General features: G+C 25.9%; 2 protein-coding genes across 2 annotated transcripts; one reads left to right on the forward strand and one right to left on the reverse strand.

Moving 5' to 3' along the window:
* The first annotated feature begins 3,187 nt into the window (after window positions 1-3,187).
* Window positions 3,188-5,980, forward strand: LOC145830037 (tubulin alpha-3 chain). The gene is made up of 5 exons (XM_082937932.1): window positions 3,188-3,347; window positions 3,596-3,818; window positions 4,042-4,343; window positions 4,498-4,729; window positions 5,317-5,980. Exons 1-5 carry the CDS (start codon window positions 3,345-3,347, stop codon window positions 5,910-5,912), a joined length of 1,356 nt encoding a protein of 451 aa, XP_082794058.1. The 5' UTR covers window positions 3,188-3,344; the 3' UTR covers window positions 5,913-5,980.
* A 1,199-nt stretch (window positions 5,981-7,179) lies between these two features.
* LOC145828587 (matrilin-1-like) lies at window positions 7,180-14,162 on the reverse strand. Its single transcript, XM_082936341.1, has 7 exons — window positions 14,125-14,162; window positions 13,908-14,053; window positions 11,201-11,324; window positions 8,633-8,804; window positions 7,588-7,660; window positions 7,384-7,526; window positions 7,180-7,291 (listed from the first exon to the last, which is right to left on the reverse strand). Exons 1-7 carry the CDS (start codon window positions 14,141-14,143, stop codon window positions 7,180-7,182), a joined length of 789 nt encoding a protein of 262 aa, XP_082792467.1. The 5' UTR covers window positions 14,144-14,162.
* Window positions 14,163-17,511: the final 3,349 nt, after the last annotated feature.

Consider the following 17,511-nt stretch of genomic DNA (forward strand, 5'->3'; position numbering starts at 1 on the left):
TTATACAAAAAAATCAGTTAATATTCTTTTAGTTTGCTTTTCTTTCATTTCGTTTAATTGATTGTTTTATTACTAAAGATTTAGATATTTAAATGATAAAAAATTATGTGTAATAGCTCGTAAGAAACATTATTAGTATGCAGTGTACGACTCGATAACCAAAAACTTCCTTTGTACCCCAGGTCTTTAGACCAAACTATTTGAGCGCTTTTTTTTATCGTTCAATAAACAATATTAATAATGATAATTTATGTACTTACAAAAAAAATTATACTTAATTTTTAAGATTACTTAATTTTTATGTCTAAAATTATTTTAAAAATTTTAAATACTATCTATATAGTCGTTTATTTCTATTACGTAATTTTATATCTAATAATTTATTTATTTATTTTTTGGAAAAACTTAAATATTTTTTAATAAATAAAAAGATAATTCTATAAAAACTTTAAAATCTCAAATCTAAATAGCAACATTTGATAAAATTTATAATTCTCAGCACATAATTTATTGTAACATATGTGTACATTTTAGTCGTCTAATTTAAATAATTCAATTGTCGTAGTTTGAGTTATCCGAATTTGAGTTGTCGTAGTTTGAATTGTCCAATGTTGAGTTGTCGGAATTTAAATTGTCCGAATTTGAATTGTCGAAGTTTGAATTGTCCAAATTTGAGTTGGCGGAATTTGATTTGTCCAAATTTGAGTTGTTGGAAATCGAATTGTCTGAATTTGAATTGTCGTATTTGAGTTGTCCAAATTTGAGTTGTCGGAATTTAAATTGTCCGAATTTGAATTGTCGGAATTTGAATTGTCGGAATTTGAGTTGTCGGAGTTTGAATTGTCGAAATTTGAATTGTCGTATTTGAGTTGTCGGAATTTGAATTGTGCGAATTTGAGTTGTCGGAATTTGAATTGTCAGAATTTGAATAGTCGTGCACCCATAAAATTCGCCCTTATCTTTTGTTCACTTAGATATTTTGATTAAAATTTTAGCTCTGTGAACTTGCGAAATCCCCAACAAGTAGATTTAATCTAAAAATTCTTTTTAACATAGTTTATTTCTAACAGTTTAATATGAAATGTAGATTTTAATAATTAGTTCTAAAAAATCAAAAAAACTGAAAATAGTTTTGCATTGATTGGTTAGTATTAGAAAATACAGTTAAGTTTCAGTCAAAAACTTAAACGTTAGTTTTACAACGATTATCTTTAAAATTACTTAGTTAATTGCTCTAATGTTACTTTTAATATTCAAATAACAGAAACCAAATAAACATAATATTCTCAAATTTCCTGAAAAAAAATACTTTTTTTTAAATTTCAATGTATTATATATTTCTAATTTGTTTGGTTTATATTATGTAAAATATATATATAAATATTAGATAAGGTTTAGTTATTAGCTATTTTCAAGTATAACTCTATAAAGAAAACATTAATTTTATATACTGAGTCTAATTGGTTTTAAGAACTTCTTTACTTTTTTATAACTTTTTTTAAAGTTTTTGTTTTATTTTCAAAGGAATAAAGAAAACTATACAGAAAAAATTCATTCGGTTTAAAGTGTACTTTAATATATAATTCTAAACTAACTTGAAATAATTTTTTTGTAACAATACTGAACTTTTCATGTTGAACTAACAATCATGACTTTTCTAACACAGAATAGTTTAATATTTTATTTCTTTAGTTGCTATACGGTAATAAACCAAAATTCCAAATGTTATTCTTATGTCAAATACATTATAAACGGAAGATCATTTATAAATGATTAGAATCCAGTATTAAACTGAAAGAACACTTTTTTATACTATCAGTAAAAAGAAGACCAAGATTGTGCAGTAAACAACAGTTATGATAAGTTTATTGTGGTTGCATGTGTTTCTAGTGAGTTTAATTTAAATATTATAAGGTGTTTTTTGTCTAAAAGTAAAACTAAAGTTTCAATAGTTTTAAAGAAATGAATTATCATAAAGTGTTTGCATGTTTATCAATTAAAAAAGTAATATTGTATAAATCTTCTTATTTTTGACAATTTATTATTTCTAAACACATTTCTTTGAGTTAAAAGTTTTAAATTTATATATTGGTTGAGGATTTTTAAGTAATTATATAGACTTTGATATAAAAAATTAACTGTAGTTTACTATATTATTTCATAATTTAAGGTTAAATTGCTCAAAACTTAAATTGACTTTTAATCTATTAAAGTTGTTTATATTACGTTTATATTTTATAATTTACATAAAAATAGATTTCCCTAAAGTAATTTAGACTGGTTGTTGAAAATTTTTAAGTATCGTTACCTTACTTAGTATAAAACTTTGTTAATAATTCAGAATCACTCTTTTACAACTTTTGTGTGCGTTCAACAAAAATTTTTGTTTGAAAAAACAGCTTTTAGAATTTAGATTTTTTATTTCCCTATTTTTGAGTACATCTAACATAAAATGTGTAAAAAAGCAAATAAAGTTTCTATATAGAGTATAGTCTATAAATTCTAAATATTTTAAAGCTTGTCAAAAATTTGTAAGCGTTACTACAAAAAAAAAGTTTTTTAAGTACTTAGTTTCAAATTAGCTGTTTGTTAATTGTAAAAAATATAAATAAAGCTAAATTATTAAAATCAGTTTAGTTTCTATAAGTTTTTGAATAACTTTTATAAAATTAACTGATTTGACAAAAAAATTGTGAGCATGCTTGTTTATAAAAACTAATAAAACACTGATATATAAAATATTTATACGTGTATCAAGGTATGGGACAAAAAGTATTATTTAAATACTATAAATTTATTAAAAGGGTTAAAGTATAAATATTTCAAAAAAATCAGTTAATTAACTATTCTAAAAAGTTTCCACCACGAAAACGACGCAAAGAGACAGACAAAGAAAAACTTCTTCAATGTTTTATTTGTTCAAGACCTTTTGTTAACGACAAAAAGCGTTTAATAACAAAAAAAAAAAAAACAAGCTCTACAGTTGCTAAGCTTTGAAAAGTCAACATGAGTGCTAAGCAAATAACAATCGAGCGGCTTTTAAACGATAGAACAAAAATCCGTTGCTGTGCTTCCCATCGCTGTGCTTATGTTTCGCCCTGACAACACATTGCCTTAGTGACGTCAAAGAGCGTTGCTTAAGCAACGAAGCAACGGTTATGAGTGTTCATCCAATCACAACAAAGCTAGTAAAAACGCTTATATATAAGCAAAGGCGGGCGTAGTTTTAGATTGCTCACGAGTAAATTCAAGACGACAACTTAAAAAGTCGACTTGCGAAATTCGTGAACAAACGCTTCTATACGTTCCAACTTTAATACTTATTTACAAACTACAAACAAAAAATGGTTGGTTTTAATTAGTAAACGTTTAGTATTTATTTTAAGTTCATGCACATTTATGTTTTAGTATTTGATTAATTTTTACTCAAAAATGTACTACTAAAAATAAATAGTTAGACTATAATATTTTAAAGCTCGTTACTTAGATTTTAAACTAAGGTAAATAATTTAAAAAACAATTGTTGAAAAGTGTGAATAAAGTTAACTTCAGTAAAAACCTATGGTTTTTTTTTAAATTTATAATTACAATACAGCGTGAATGTATCTCAATCCACGTCGGACAAGCCGGTGTTCAGATCGGTAATGCTTGCTGGGAATTATATTGTTTAGAGCACGGTATTCAACCAGATGGTCAGATGCCAAGTGACAAGACGATTGGTGGTGGTGATGACTCTTTCAACACCTTTTTCAGCGAAACTGGTGCTGGCAAGCATGTACCAAGAGCTGTTTTTGTCGACCTTGAGCCAACTGTTGTCGGTAAGTAAAAGCTAGTATAAACATACTTTTTAGTAGTAAAATAAAAAAAGTACATTTTTGTTTTACGTTTGTTAAAATACACGTAATGAACTCCATAATATATTACGTGATAACAAAAGTTAGCTTCTTATAAGCTGTTATACAATTTTTCTTTGAACTCCTTAAAATTGGAAGTATAGTAATATAGTTTAGTTTCAAAATTTATTACATGTTTTAATTATAGATGAGGTACGAACCGGAACTTATCGTCAATTATTTCACCCTGAACAATTGATTACTGGAAAAGAAGATGCTGCTAATAACTACGCAAGAGGTCACTACACCATTGGAAAGGAAATTGTTGATCTTGTTTTGGACAGAATCCGTAAACTGGCTGATCAGTGCACTGGTCTACAAGGTTTCCTTATCTTCCACTCTTTTGGTGGAGGTACTGGGTCTGGTTTTACATCTTTGTTGATGGAGCGTCTCTCAGTTGACTACGGAAAAAAATCCAAACTAGAGTTTGCGGTTTACCCTGCTCCACAGGTTAACTACAAAGCTACAAACTTTTATTAAACCACAGTTTGCGTAATTTAAGCTTGAACGTACTTTAGTTTTCAAAGTCTTGCTTATATACTAGCTATTTATTGAAGTTTTAACGAATACAACTTTGAAATTTTAAAACTCATTTTTTCATTAGATTTCGACTGCAGTTGTTGAACCGTACAACTCAATTTTGACAACCCACACTACTCTTGAACATTCAGACTGCGCCTTTATGGTTGACAATGAAGCCATTTATGACATTTGTCGTCGCAACTTGGATATTGAAAGGCCTACCTACACAAACTTGAACAGACTTATTGGTCAAATTGTTTCTTCCATCACTGCTTCCTTGAGATTTGATGGTGCTTTGAACGTCGATCTTACTGGTTATTTCTTATTCAATATCAAATAAAGCTTTTTTTTTTTTTGAATTGTTTTCTATAAACAAAACAAGTTTTACAACACAAGCTTTTTAAAGACTTTTAGTAGTAAAAGATCCAAACGAAATGTTAATGAATATATTGTATATTGAACACTTTTCAAGTATTAAAATTCAATGGACTAAGGTCGTTGTTCTTTGTTATTTTAACTTCACACTTCCACGTTGTAGTTAAAGTTGCACAGTGAAACATCGTATGTCCATTTATTTAAGGCAATAAAATAGTTGTCATAACACGAACACAAAAGTATTATAACAACTTTATTTAGATAACTTAATTTAGTTGACATCCGATATTCACTGTGCTACGGGAAAATATTGAAAAATAAATATTTTGAACAATTTAATTACTAGATTATTTTAGTACTTTGAAAACTTTTTAGAATTCTTTAATATAATGGACTAAGCATACGATGTTTTACTATCATATTTCAATAACTTCGTATAACTGTATACTTTTGTCTTTACTGAATATTTAAATAGTAATTGAAAAAACATTGGAAAAATAGTTCACTTACCAGAATTTTTTTCTAGAGTTCCAAACTAACTTGGTACCATATCCACGTATCCATTTCCCTCTTGCCACTTACGCTCCAGTAATTTCGGCTGAAAAAGCGTATCATGAACAGCTTTCTGTTGCTGAAATTACTAACGCTTGCTTTGAGCCAGCCAACCAGATGGTGAAGTGCGATCCTCGTCACGGTAAATATATGGCTTGTTGTATGTTGTACAGAGGAGATGTTGTACCAAAGGATGTTAACGCCGCCATTGCGACTATTAAGACAAAGAGAACCATCCAGTTCGTCGATTGGTGTCCAACTGGTTTCAAAGTTGGTATTAACTACCAACCACCAACAGTTGTGCCAGGAGGCGACCTTGCAAAGGTTCAGCGTGCTGTTTGCATGTTGAGCAACACGACCGCCATCGCTGAGGCCTGGGCCCGTCTCGATCACAAGTTTGACTTGATGTACGCAAAACGTGCCTTTGTCCACTGGTATGTAGGTGAAGGTATGGAAGAAGGGGAATTCTCTGAAGCTCGTGAAGATCTTGCAGCTCTCGAAAAAGATTACGAAGAGGTCGGAGTTGATTCCGTAGAAGGTGAAGGAGAAGAAGGCGAGGAAGAATACTAATTATTAGTATTAGTGCTTATTTTTGCATGGTGATACGTGTCATTAATAAAAAATATTATTATGTACAACATATATTCAATATATAGATAAGTTAGAATTAGAGTAAAACTCTGTAAAAGATAAGCAAAACTGTGAAGCTAAATTCTTAAACTGTATACAGTTATCGAATTTAAACTTCTCTGATAATTTTTAAACTAACTGATTTTTATTTGATCACTTGCATAAATACTATATACTCTTAAGTTTATTTAAAATAAATAAATTTACCTGGTTGTAGTTGACCATAGTAGATATGAATACTTTTCAAACTAATTTCCCATGCACACACTCATTCAAGTAACGATTTTAAGTTTAAATTTATTATATTAAAAAAAAATTACCTGAACAGAATGTTTTGAAGAAAACCCGTATTGGCTATTTTCTAAATAAAAAACAGTATGGTTATTCGTTGACGAGCCTATAAAAAAAATGATAGTTTAAAATTTTACATTATTTTAACATATGCTTAATAGCTTATCCGTATAATAAAACTTTTAATTATAAAAAACTTTGATGGAACAAATATTTATTTGTTTTGGTTTAAAAATTAACAAAAACAAATGGTAAGTTATTTTGAGTGAATTGTTCTAAAATTCCCAATAAAAAACTTTCTATTTAGGATTTATAACCTTTTTATAAATTTTAAGTTATTGTGTTTATTCGAATATCTAGTTACTAATTTTTTTTTATTCTACTTACCTTCTAGTGATTGTATAATACGTCTTTCAAGATCATTTATAATTGACCACAAAGCATCAAACCGGTTGGCATAAAAAACTCTACTTTCATACCCATTTGCTATTTCCTAAAACAAATATAAAAAATATACGCTTTATAAGGATTTATTACTTATTATGATAAGTTTATCATTTACTGTTTCATAAAAACAATCTATATATCTGTCATATAAATGTTTATATAATGAACTTTAATAGAACTGATCAAATCTCTACTAGCGATTAAAGATTAGTTTTTTAATTCATAAAACATTACTTTATTTTTTATACGTTCCAATTATGTTTACAACTGTAAACTGTTTACATATTTTTTCAAACTTACAATATGTTTTAACTAGATCGTATAACTTTAATACTACTAACCCTAAGCAATACAAAGTTTTGTGTACGTTCTTTTAAAAGAAAAGTTCTTTTATTGTACTTATTAAACGTAAGTACTTAGTTTTATTGATTTTGACTTTAATTAATTTATTTTGTTGTAAAATATTATCTTAAACCCTCAGTTCATTTTTGTCAGCTCCTTTTACCCCAACAGCAAATGATATGATTCCATATGTTTCTAGTTTTCGTGCAGCAATTGCAACGTTGTTATTAACTGAAGCCCTAGAAAGTTTTAAAGTTTTAAAGCAATTTGTAGTTAAAGTATATTTTTATTAAACACCATTTTTACAGTTTTTAAATAGGTAAACTAAAACCTTCCATCGGTAAGTAAAATCATTATTTGAGTTTTTTTAATTTCACTTGAATTTTGAGAAACTTGAAAATCTATGAAAGCTTTTTCCATTGCAAACTGCGTATCAGTACCACCACCTAATAATTCGATATCGTTGATTGCAACCTAATTTTATTAATAAACACTGTTAATTTTTGCTTTAAATATGTTTAAATACAAAACCAACACTTAAATCATGGTTAGATTGGTATTCTCCTAGCTTCACTTCTGTTTTTATACGTTGTTGATTATAAATTGATCTAAAAGATATTTGTATATTTATAAATAAGTCTTTTGTAGCTTATTAAAACTAAAAGGATGTTTTTTTAAACTGAAGTAAATAGCTTAAATGATTCAATATATTTTTTGCTATTAAACATAAATACAACAAACTTTTACTGCATAAAACTTTTCTTTTATCTTATGTCACTTAATTTAAACTTAATTATCTTATTTTAAGATAAAAAACTACTTAAAACTTTCTTTTTAAAAATTAGATTGTAACTAATTTTCTTAACCGTTCAAAGCTTTTCACCAACATATATAAAATTACGACTTTTTCTCTTATAATTTACTAACTAAATAAAAGATAGAAACTGAGTAATTTTTTGGTTTATTTGTATATCTATTAACTATGGATGTTCGAAAGTAAAACTCTATATTAAAACAATAAATATTTTCATTTTTCTTAAAATCTTAAGGCTTTTCTATGAACTTAGTTTTAGTTCATATTAATTTATTCATATTGTTTATTGAACGATGAAAAAGCGCTCAAAAAATTTGGTCTAAGAACCTGGTGTACAAGGGAACCTTTCGATTATCGAGTCGTACACCACAAATACATGTTCTAAAACTATTTATAGTATGTAAGGTATACAGTTGAGTTAACAGCATATTTTTACTATGATATCTAAATACATATTTAAGGCAGTAATTAAAAAAAGGACCAACGTTTTGTAAAGTATTAAAAAACATTTACAAAAATAGTTTATAGAGTTGATATATTTATAAATTAGAAATATTTTCTTTTTAAATAAAGCTATGTTTCAGTAATAAGCTTATCATGGTTTAAGTAGCAATTAATTTAACCTAGTTCATAATACCATAACGATAAATTACCAAAGTGTGTTAAGCTAAAAAGTGTTTCTATCAAAACTTCTGTTGAACTTAATTTTCAAATAGCATATAACAAAATTTTAGTAATTTGGTAAAATTCTAAGCTTTTTTTTTACTTTTTACTATCTCTCGTAGAATATTGTATTATGCCAATATTTAGGTTTGGTTTGGTCAAATTAAACTTGCTAGCCATTTCTCTTGTCCAGTTTCGAGCTACACTAAACTTTTTTCTCATAGACGACGATCCATCCAAAACAAATAGTATGTCTACTAGTTTAGGTCCAAAAGCTAAATTTATATTAACGATTGTAATTATAAAAGCTAAGTATACGCAGTAAAGTTATTTACACAAGTTTTTGAAACCTAATGTTTTTTTTTGATAAACGATGATCAATTCTTTTTGAAGCAATATAATAAACCATAATTGTAGATTTTAAAATTTTAATTTAATAAACATTACTGTAATTTAAACAATATATATTTTCTTTGTTCTGTGGATATGCGTAAAGCATTGAAACAGCCGAAAACAAACCGAAGGCTAGTTATTTTTTTGTATTGTAAATATATACAAATATAAATTTAAATGCATCATACACGTTTTTTTTATTTAAAAAGTAGTTTTTTCTATGAACTGGTTATTTTCGTATTGAAAACTTTAATTACTATAAAAATCTTAAAGATTTTGATAAATCTATTTCGAAACAATTATTTTGTTTATACATAAGTATAACGATACACAAAATTTCAAAAACACAAATAGGTGAAACTTTATTTTTTCTACTATACTTATTCAACAACATGAGTGTTATGATAAGTTTTGAAACTATAAATTTCTTAAAGTACTTTAAGTTGGTATATATAGATTTTTTTATCATACGGTAAAGGAGAGCACTCAAAACTAAGTTTGGTCTAAGGAACTGGTGTACGAAAATACTGTTTACTTTTTTGTTTATCGAGTCGTACACCACTCTTACACTTGAGTTAAAACAAATTTCAGCTATGATTCAGTGTAAGTAAGTTTTTTTTTTAAGCTATAAAGCTAAAACATACTTCCAAAACATATAAGAGTCTTCTTTATTTGAAATTTTTTTATATATCTTTTAGTTAATATTTATAACAATAAATGAAACTTATAATTTAGACATATTGTTGTTATTTAAACTAAGTCAGTTTATACTTTTGACTAAATAAGCTTATAACTAACAAATTATTTACAATCTGTTTAGTTAATATTTTTGTGCCTTAACTAAAACAAAAATAATTTAAACTATGATTTTTTTGTCTAATAGCGTTTTAAATTTAGTAAGTTTGATACTCTATATCAGGGGTTCCCAACCAGGGATGCTCGCACCCCTTGGGGGTGCGAGATGGCTTTTCATTTTTGTATGATAAATAAGGAGACTTTCACTCTCTAATAAAGTTTACAAAGTTAAAAAGTACATTGTGTTATGAAAAGAAGTTGGCGCTAATTTTCTGAATAAATTAATTTTAGTTATATATCATAGAGCAAGAGCGCTTTTCTAGAAGTAAATTCATTTTATTAATTTCATATAATAGCTGTTAGTTTAGAATTAACATTTCAGTAAAGCTTTCTTAGAGTTTTACACCTGTGAATTTTAATCATCTATTCTTTAAATATTTTATTTTCTTAACTGGCCATTAGTTGTTTAAAACAGTTTATGAGCTAGCATCTATTTTAATTGAAATACTTTATTAAAAATTAGTATCTTAAGCAGGTTTTTTATTAGCTGTTAAGAACAGGTTCTGTTAAGTCTATTACATTTATAATGTAATCTTCATTTAAGTAACTTCTAATAATTCTAAGTATTTTTTAAAACAGTTACTTCGAACTTATTTTACTTAATGAATTAATTTCAATTATATTACTTATAAAAAGATCTTTTTATAGCTAATTACAAAAGTTTTAATTTAGGGAATTTTTTTGACCAAAATATGATGCTACGCCACTGTTGTAAGCATACAAACTTTTTTAGTATTTGCTTTTATACATATATTTTTCAATTTAAGACTTTTAAATATTTTAACTTTAAAAAATCTTAACTCAAACTCTTATTATTTTGAAACCTCCTAGCTGCTAGTTCTGAAAATAAAACATCACATAAGCTTAACTTAAAACAGATGATTTTTACTTTTTAAGTACACATATTCATAACAAAATGTATAAAAAGTTTATTTTTAATTTTAAGCCTAATATTTTAAAATCCAGTGCTTTTTCCTCACTTCTAATATATTTTTAAATCTTAAAAAACTGAATGAAAAAGACATAGGCTGAAGCATTTTTTTTGTATAAATTAAAAAATAGATAAAACTTGTTCGAATATAGTTTATTATATTTCTAAATTTCCAAGTATTTTGTTTTTGTTAATATAGTACACTATCATAAAAATTAAAATACAAATTATTAATTAATAAAAACAATGATTTTATAATCAAATTATTAATAAATAATAATAGCATACAGTACTAGGGGTGCGAGATCAAATTAAGAGACTTTAGGGGTGCGGGGCATCAAAAAGGTTGGGAACCACTGCTCTATATAATATTTCATCTCTAATATATTAACACAATTTTTTATTGTTTTAATCATTTCGAGGAATTTTAGAACATATATTCTATAGAAAGTTTAAACTTATTTAATCAAAATTTTGTATACGAGACTAAACCTTTATTTTTTAAAGATAGATCTTCTTGCCAGGACAACCCTTCATTAAAACTTCTATAACAACTTCCTGGAATAAAATCATCAGTTTTATTGCTGGAAAGTTTACGCCGAAAAACAGCACATTCCTGTCAATAAAATTGTTTTTTAATTTAAGATAAATAAAAAACAAACATTGAGACGTTTCTGTTGAAAACTATTTTGATTAAATAAATTAAGAATTATTAGGACAACAAACTAGCTATTTGATATATACCTTGAAAATAAACACATATTTAGTTTCAAAATTATGAACATTCAAAAAGGCTTTTAAAGCAATAAATTTTAAATTAAAAGTTTTTAAACTCAACAGTTTGTTATAGATAGTAAATTTCAACAGCTTGAAAGGCTTTGCACTATAAATCTAAAAAAACAAAGATATTTATTTTTAAAGATGTTAAAAAAAAAAATGACAATAATATTTTCAAAATTATATTATTTAGTCGTAATCATTAAAGAAAAATTAAACAAAAAATAAACTTTTGTAAAATAGATAGTTAAACCTTTGTTGTCCTGGGATTTTATTCTAGTATATTTAATATGTTTTTGATGTATTCTCGCAGACATCATTAAAGTAAGCACCAGTTATTTTATTAATTTTTTTGACAACAATTGTTCAATGTATTACAACCATAAAAACTTATGAGCGTTATTTAATATATAAAAGTTCTTAACATTTTGTCTCAGCTTATTTCAATACAAAAATATTGTGATATTTTATCAAATCATTAGGATAACTTTTATCGAATTACACTTTGCATATTGTTTATTGAACAACAAAAAATAAAGCGCTCAAAATATTTGGTTCTAGGACCTGGTGCACGAAAAAAAACCTTTCCGTTATCGAAAACAATATTTGTAAAATATTTTTAGGTTAATTGATGTGAATTATTTTAAAGTAAGTAATAAAGAAGTCTTAAAAGTTGTCTTTTAAACTATAAAAATTTTAAAACTTTTGTTTAAAGTTTGCATTAGTCTTACAAATAACTTATCAGTTTTTAAAACTATGAAAAAAAAAATTCAAAGAATAAAATTTCTGCAAGAAGGATGTCTTTAAAATAATAAAAAATTCAATATAACTAATTATATTGACCGTTTTATTTTATTTTACAAGTTTTAAAAAATAATAATTTTTTGTAGTTTTACTTATGTGCATAAAAACTACCAAAATTTGTTAAATTACAAAAACAAATTAAGTTTTCAATAAATACTTATTGAACTTTAGTTTATGAGCGTGTATTTTCTAAGTTGTATTACAATATAATCATAAGTGTATAAAAAACAAACGTCATAAAAAATTGTTAGAAGTTAGTGGTGTTTTTTTTAATATAAGAATACTTTAAGTTCACAACCTAAACGTTCAAAAGAAATAAGTTTTAAATTAAACAATATATATTTTATTTAAATTATTATTAAATAAAAGATATTGAAATACTTTGATAAATTCAATTTTTTGAGTAGTATTTTAAAAGTTTAGCTCTTGCCCAACTGTCTTATTACTAAAAGGTAATTTACTGCTTTTATTTTGACATTTTAAAACTTTTTGGTTTTTTTTAATTAAGTCAAAGTTTGTTTCAACTTTTACAAAGAAACTTACTTTAAAATTAACGCTATCTTAAAGTTAAGTATAATTGTATTTAAAGGAAATCTAGTTTTATATGAATATATTTAAGCATTTTTTCCCAAGCTAAAACTTTAAAAACATTTATTTTAAAATCTACGTAACAAAATAAATATTCGTACTGTTTATGGCGTTTTTGGATAAGACTAATTAGTAAAAGCCAAAAACAAAATAATACCCAAAGTTTATGTGCGTATATTTTGTGAGATGCAGCTACCATAATATAAAAAAAAAAAAAATTTAAACAGTACTCTTTCTTTTTTACACTAACACATATTTTTGTGCGTTAACACAGTTCAACGGAGCTATGAAATACAGTATTTCTTAACTTTTATAGCTCCGTTGAAGTGTGTTAAATTGATGCACCCAAGTCGTTCACAGCCCAACGTCCAAGACATTGTCAGCTTATTGTGAGATTTTAGTCTACGCTCGTTTGATCAGTTTTAGCCAGTATTTATTACGGCCATCATCAACAAATCTCAACTTTGTTGATGACTAAAATCTCACAATAAGCTGACAATGTCTGGGACGTTGGGCTGTGAACGATTTGGGTGCGTCTATTTTTTGGACTTTACCCACAAACGGTCGCTTCATTGCATATGAACTTAATCCCGCTTGGTTTAGATCTCAAGAGCGGATTCTCGCCACTATGTCTGCCTGATGAGTCCTAATCAGGACGAAACCGGTCGTAGGTTGTAGCGGATGCTGTTGTTGATAGTCGTGTGGTGAAGTTCATTATTTATTATTGATGGCTCGTAGCATCTCAACTTTGTTGATTATGGCCGTAATAAATACTGGTTAGTGTAATAATGAAATAGTATTGTTTAAATTTGCTATTATTATAAATTCAAGTGAACTTGTTTCGCTAGGATCTTTATTGGCAAACGCTTAAATTTATATTTTGAATAGATATAAGTATACCCGGTTGTTTAATTTTAATATTCCTTGAATATTATTTAAATAAGTCTGTCCTATTGTTTGTAAAGTAATTGTTATTTAGTATTAACTTTAGTTTTTTATAATTTTAATAAACATTTATTCAACAACTTACTTCTATTATATCAGTTTTTGGAGTTTTCGTTATAGAAAATCCAAATCCATCTCCTGCCTCAGAGGTTTGTGGAAAATAAGCAGAGCAATTTTTAGTTACTTTGTCAAAAAATGATTTTATACTGCACTTAATAACAATTCCTGTCGCTAAAAAAGCATTTAGTTAAAATATAAAGTGTTCTACATAAAATAAACCTGATAATATATATCTAACTTACTTTTGTTTTTTGTTTTCATTTTTGGAGCGCCAATTAATAGGTTTCTGAAAAAAAGTTTCTTTTTATTAATGATTGTAAGTGTATGCGAATAGCAGAGTTGCTAGAATGTTAATCTTGCTACTGCAAACGTTTTTTTTTTCATTAACTAGTGTGGCCTTTAATTTATTTAAATCTATCAACTTTAGTGAATAATTTTTATAATTAAACAATAAAAACTAAATTGAATATGATTAAAAGTTTTTAAATTTTATTAATTTATAAAGTTTATTAGATAATGTAGGTTTGCTAACGGTAAAGTACAGAAATTGAAGATTATTTTTGTAGTTTGTATTCTTAAAGTTGGTTAAACTTAATATAATGATTTTATTATATGTTTTGATTTGTAGAAAAAAAATAAAGAGATCTCAACTACTAGAGGAAAAATAATATATTTATTCTTTCCAGGCTTTATTATGCAAACTAAGTTTCGGTCAAAAACCTCATCAGTGCTTAAATAAAAAATATTATTCAAACAGATTATAGAATATTAGAAAAGTTTAAGTTTGAATATTCTATTTGAATAAGAATTTTTATATAAGCACTGACGAAGTCTTTGACCGAAACTTAGTTTGCATAATAAAGTCTTGAAAGAATAAGTATATAAAGATTTTATTTCATTATTGAAGCGTTTAAGCTCTTTTTCAATACATTTTTCTATATCTTACAGTAATGTAAAATTAATCGTCTAAATAGTCACTTATAACTTAAAATAATACTATCTAGAAGTGTACTTATTCTCTTTTAAATAAATAAGGTTTACAAATAGTAATTTGACCTTTATGTGTAATTTTTTTAAACATTTATATCTGTCTTGATTAAGTATAAATTAAAAAAAATTGTATAGTGTAAACTCAGCAAAACGAAACACATTGCTGACGAGTTATTGAGTTATTGTGTACAAATTTCCGTGTATAGTAATGTAAAATTATTCATAACATAGTTATTAAAACTTGTTTTTCAAAATTCGTTTTTGAGCTTTATGAAACCAGCTTAAGTAAACACCAAGCAGTCAAGAAAAGTAATTTGAATATCAAATTTGTTGATATAAAATTAAGTGATTCTTTTTGTTCCTTATTTAACATTTGATGAAACAGTACAAAACTTTTTTTGATATAAACTTTAACTGTTCATACTAGTTCTAAAATAATTTTCACTTAAGCTTAATCGATTTGAAAATATATTTTATCTATATTTTAAATTTTTTTTTGGTGTTTGTGTAGTATATAAGTTATAAAACTGAATGAACTAGGGTATATATAACAGCTTATATATTAAAATTTTCTTTATTTAACGATTGTTAATTTAGCTGATGCTGTTTCTCCTAAAAGGATCTGCAGAGCTTTTTAAGTAACAATATAATAATATGAAGCACACAAAAATATATAGTAAAATCAAGTAGTTAATTACTTTCTCATTACTTGATCTTTCTATATATATTTGTGTGCTTCGTGTTGTTGTATAGTTACTTAAAAAGCTTTGCAGATCCTTTAGGAGAAACAGTGTCAGTTAAAGTAACAATTGTTGAATAAAAAATGTTTGTATTTAAAATGGTTGTAAAAATGTCCTGGACAAGACGTTAAAAGGTATACTGTAGTGTGCGACTCGATAACCGCAAGGTTTTTCGTGCACCAGGTCCTAGGACTAAATATTATGAACGCCTTTTTTTTGTTCAATAAACAATGTACAGTATAGTATAGATCTTATTATATTGTTTTTTTTTTTTTTTTCAATATATTCCTAAAGTTAGTCGTTGTCTCTACAATTTATGTGATAGTTTTTAACACGTAGCTATTTAATTTGAGAAGAGAAGTTAAAATTATTTTAGTAGTCCCCGATGGGTAACAAAAAAAATATTTTTTTTCGTTTTTTTATGAGTGAAAACTTTCTTTATAAGCTTGTTTTACAAAATACTTGGGTTTAAAATTTTTGAACCTAACAGTTTTAAATACTATGTTGGAGTTTACTGTAAGGTATACCAGTTTATTAAATCAACTAATTTATATAAAAAAAGAAAGTTTTAATGATTTGTGTTACTATATGATTGTTTACAAAAATGTTATCTGTTGGTCAGTTTAAATCCTAATAATTTAACAAGATTTTTAAAATATCAAACTCAGTAAGACAAAAAAAGTAATTGAGTTAGATATCATTCAAATGAAAAAGTTAGTTTTTTAGAAATTTATCGACTGGAAACGGATTTGGAAAATATTTATTCGGATAGAAGTTAATCGGATAGAAAAATCTTATACCGAACGGAAGGATACTAAATGGGACCTTTTTTTATTTTTTCGCAAAGCTTGATCTTTATACATAATTTTTTAGTCAAAGAAAAACTTTTTTTTAAATCAGTAATCAAACTTATAAGTATTTTTTATTAAACGATTAAAAAAAAGCGACCAAAAAGTTTTGTCAAATGAGCTGGTGTACGAAGGAACCTTTCGGCTATCGAGTCGTTCTACAGGAAGTACATTTAAAGAAACATACCAAAAACATACAGTCGATTCGAGCAGTTTTTATTATTTATTGTATTAAGTTTACTAAGTTCTTAAAATTTAAATTGATTCAAAAGTTCTATAGAATTTATTACTTAACAGCAGGGGCGTAGCGTTGGGAGGTGCACTGGCGCATGCGTGCCACATTAAAAAAAGTATTATCTTTATTCTTTGATTGTTTAATTTCCCTGACTAATTTTTTTATCAACTATGTTTATGTAGTATTTAAAAATTTAAACGATTTTTCGAATACCAAATAAACTGATTCGGTGCGTAAACATCATTGTGTACCGGCTATGATGATAATTTCCATAAGAAATTTTTATGAATTTATTAACTTCATAGGAATTTAGATTCAAAAAGTGCACTGCAGTAGTAAAAGTATGATTGATTTTTTTTAAAGGAAAAATTCTAAAATTTTGTAAAAAAGCCTTCAAGCTAAAACTATTCTATGCTAATAATGAATCAAGAATAAACGAATTTTAATAAAAATAGTAGTAAGTAACAACTAATAAAGTAAATTTTAAATAATTATGAAAATAAATAGTAGTAATAATTTAATTGAAGTTATATAAAAAAATAATAAAAAGAAAAAATATTTATAAGTAAAAAAAAAATAATATTAAATATAATAAAACAAACAACAAATAAACAGTTCATACTGTGATTACAGTGTTTACCTCACTATACAAAAAGACAAATTTAAATCTCAGTAAGCTTAAAATTTTAAGTAAAATTAGTTTCTAATTAACTTAAATATTAAAGAAAACAAAGATTGTTGTTCTATCAACCATTATAGTTAAAAAGTTTATCAGTTTTTGTAGCAAATTAGTCTAATAATTTTTTAAACTATTCT

This window comes from Thalia democratica, chromosome 2, assembly GCF_965202585.1.
Source record: "Thalia democratica chromosome 2, ktThaDemo2.hap1.1, whole genome shotgun sequence".
NCBI lineage: Eukaryota > Metazoa > Chordata > Thaliacea > Salpida > Salpidae > Thalia > Thalia democratica.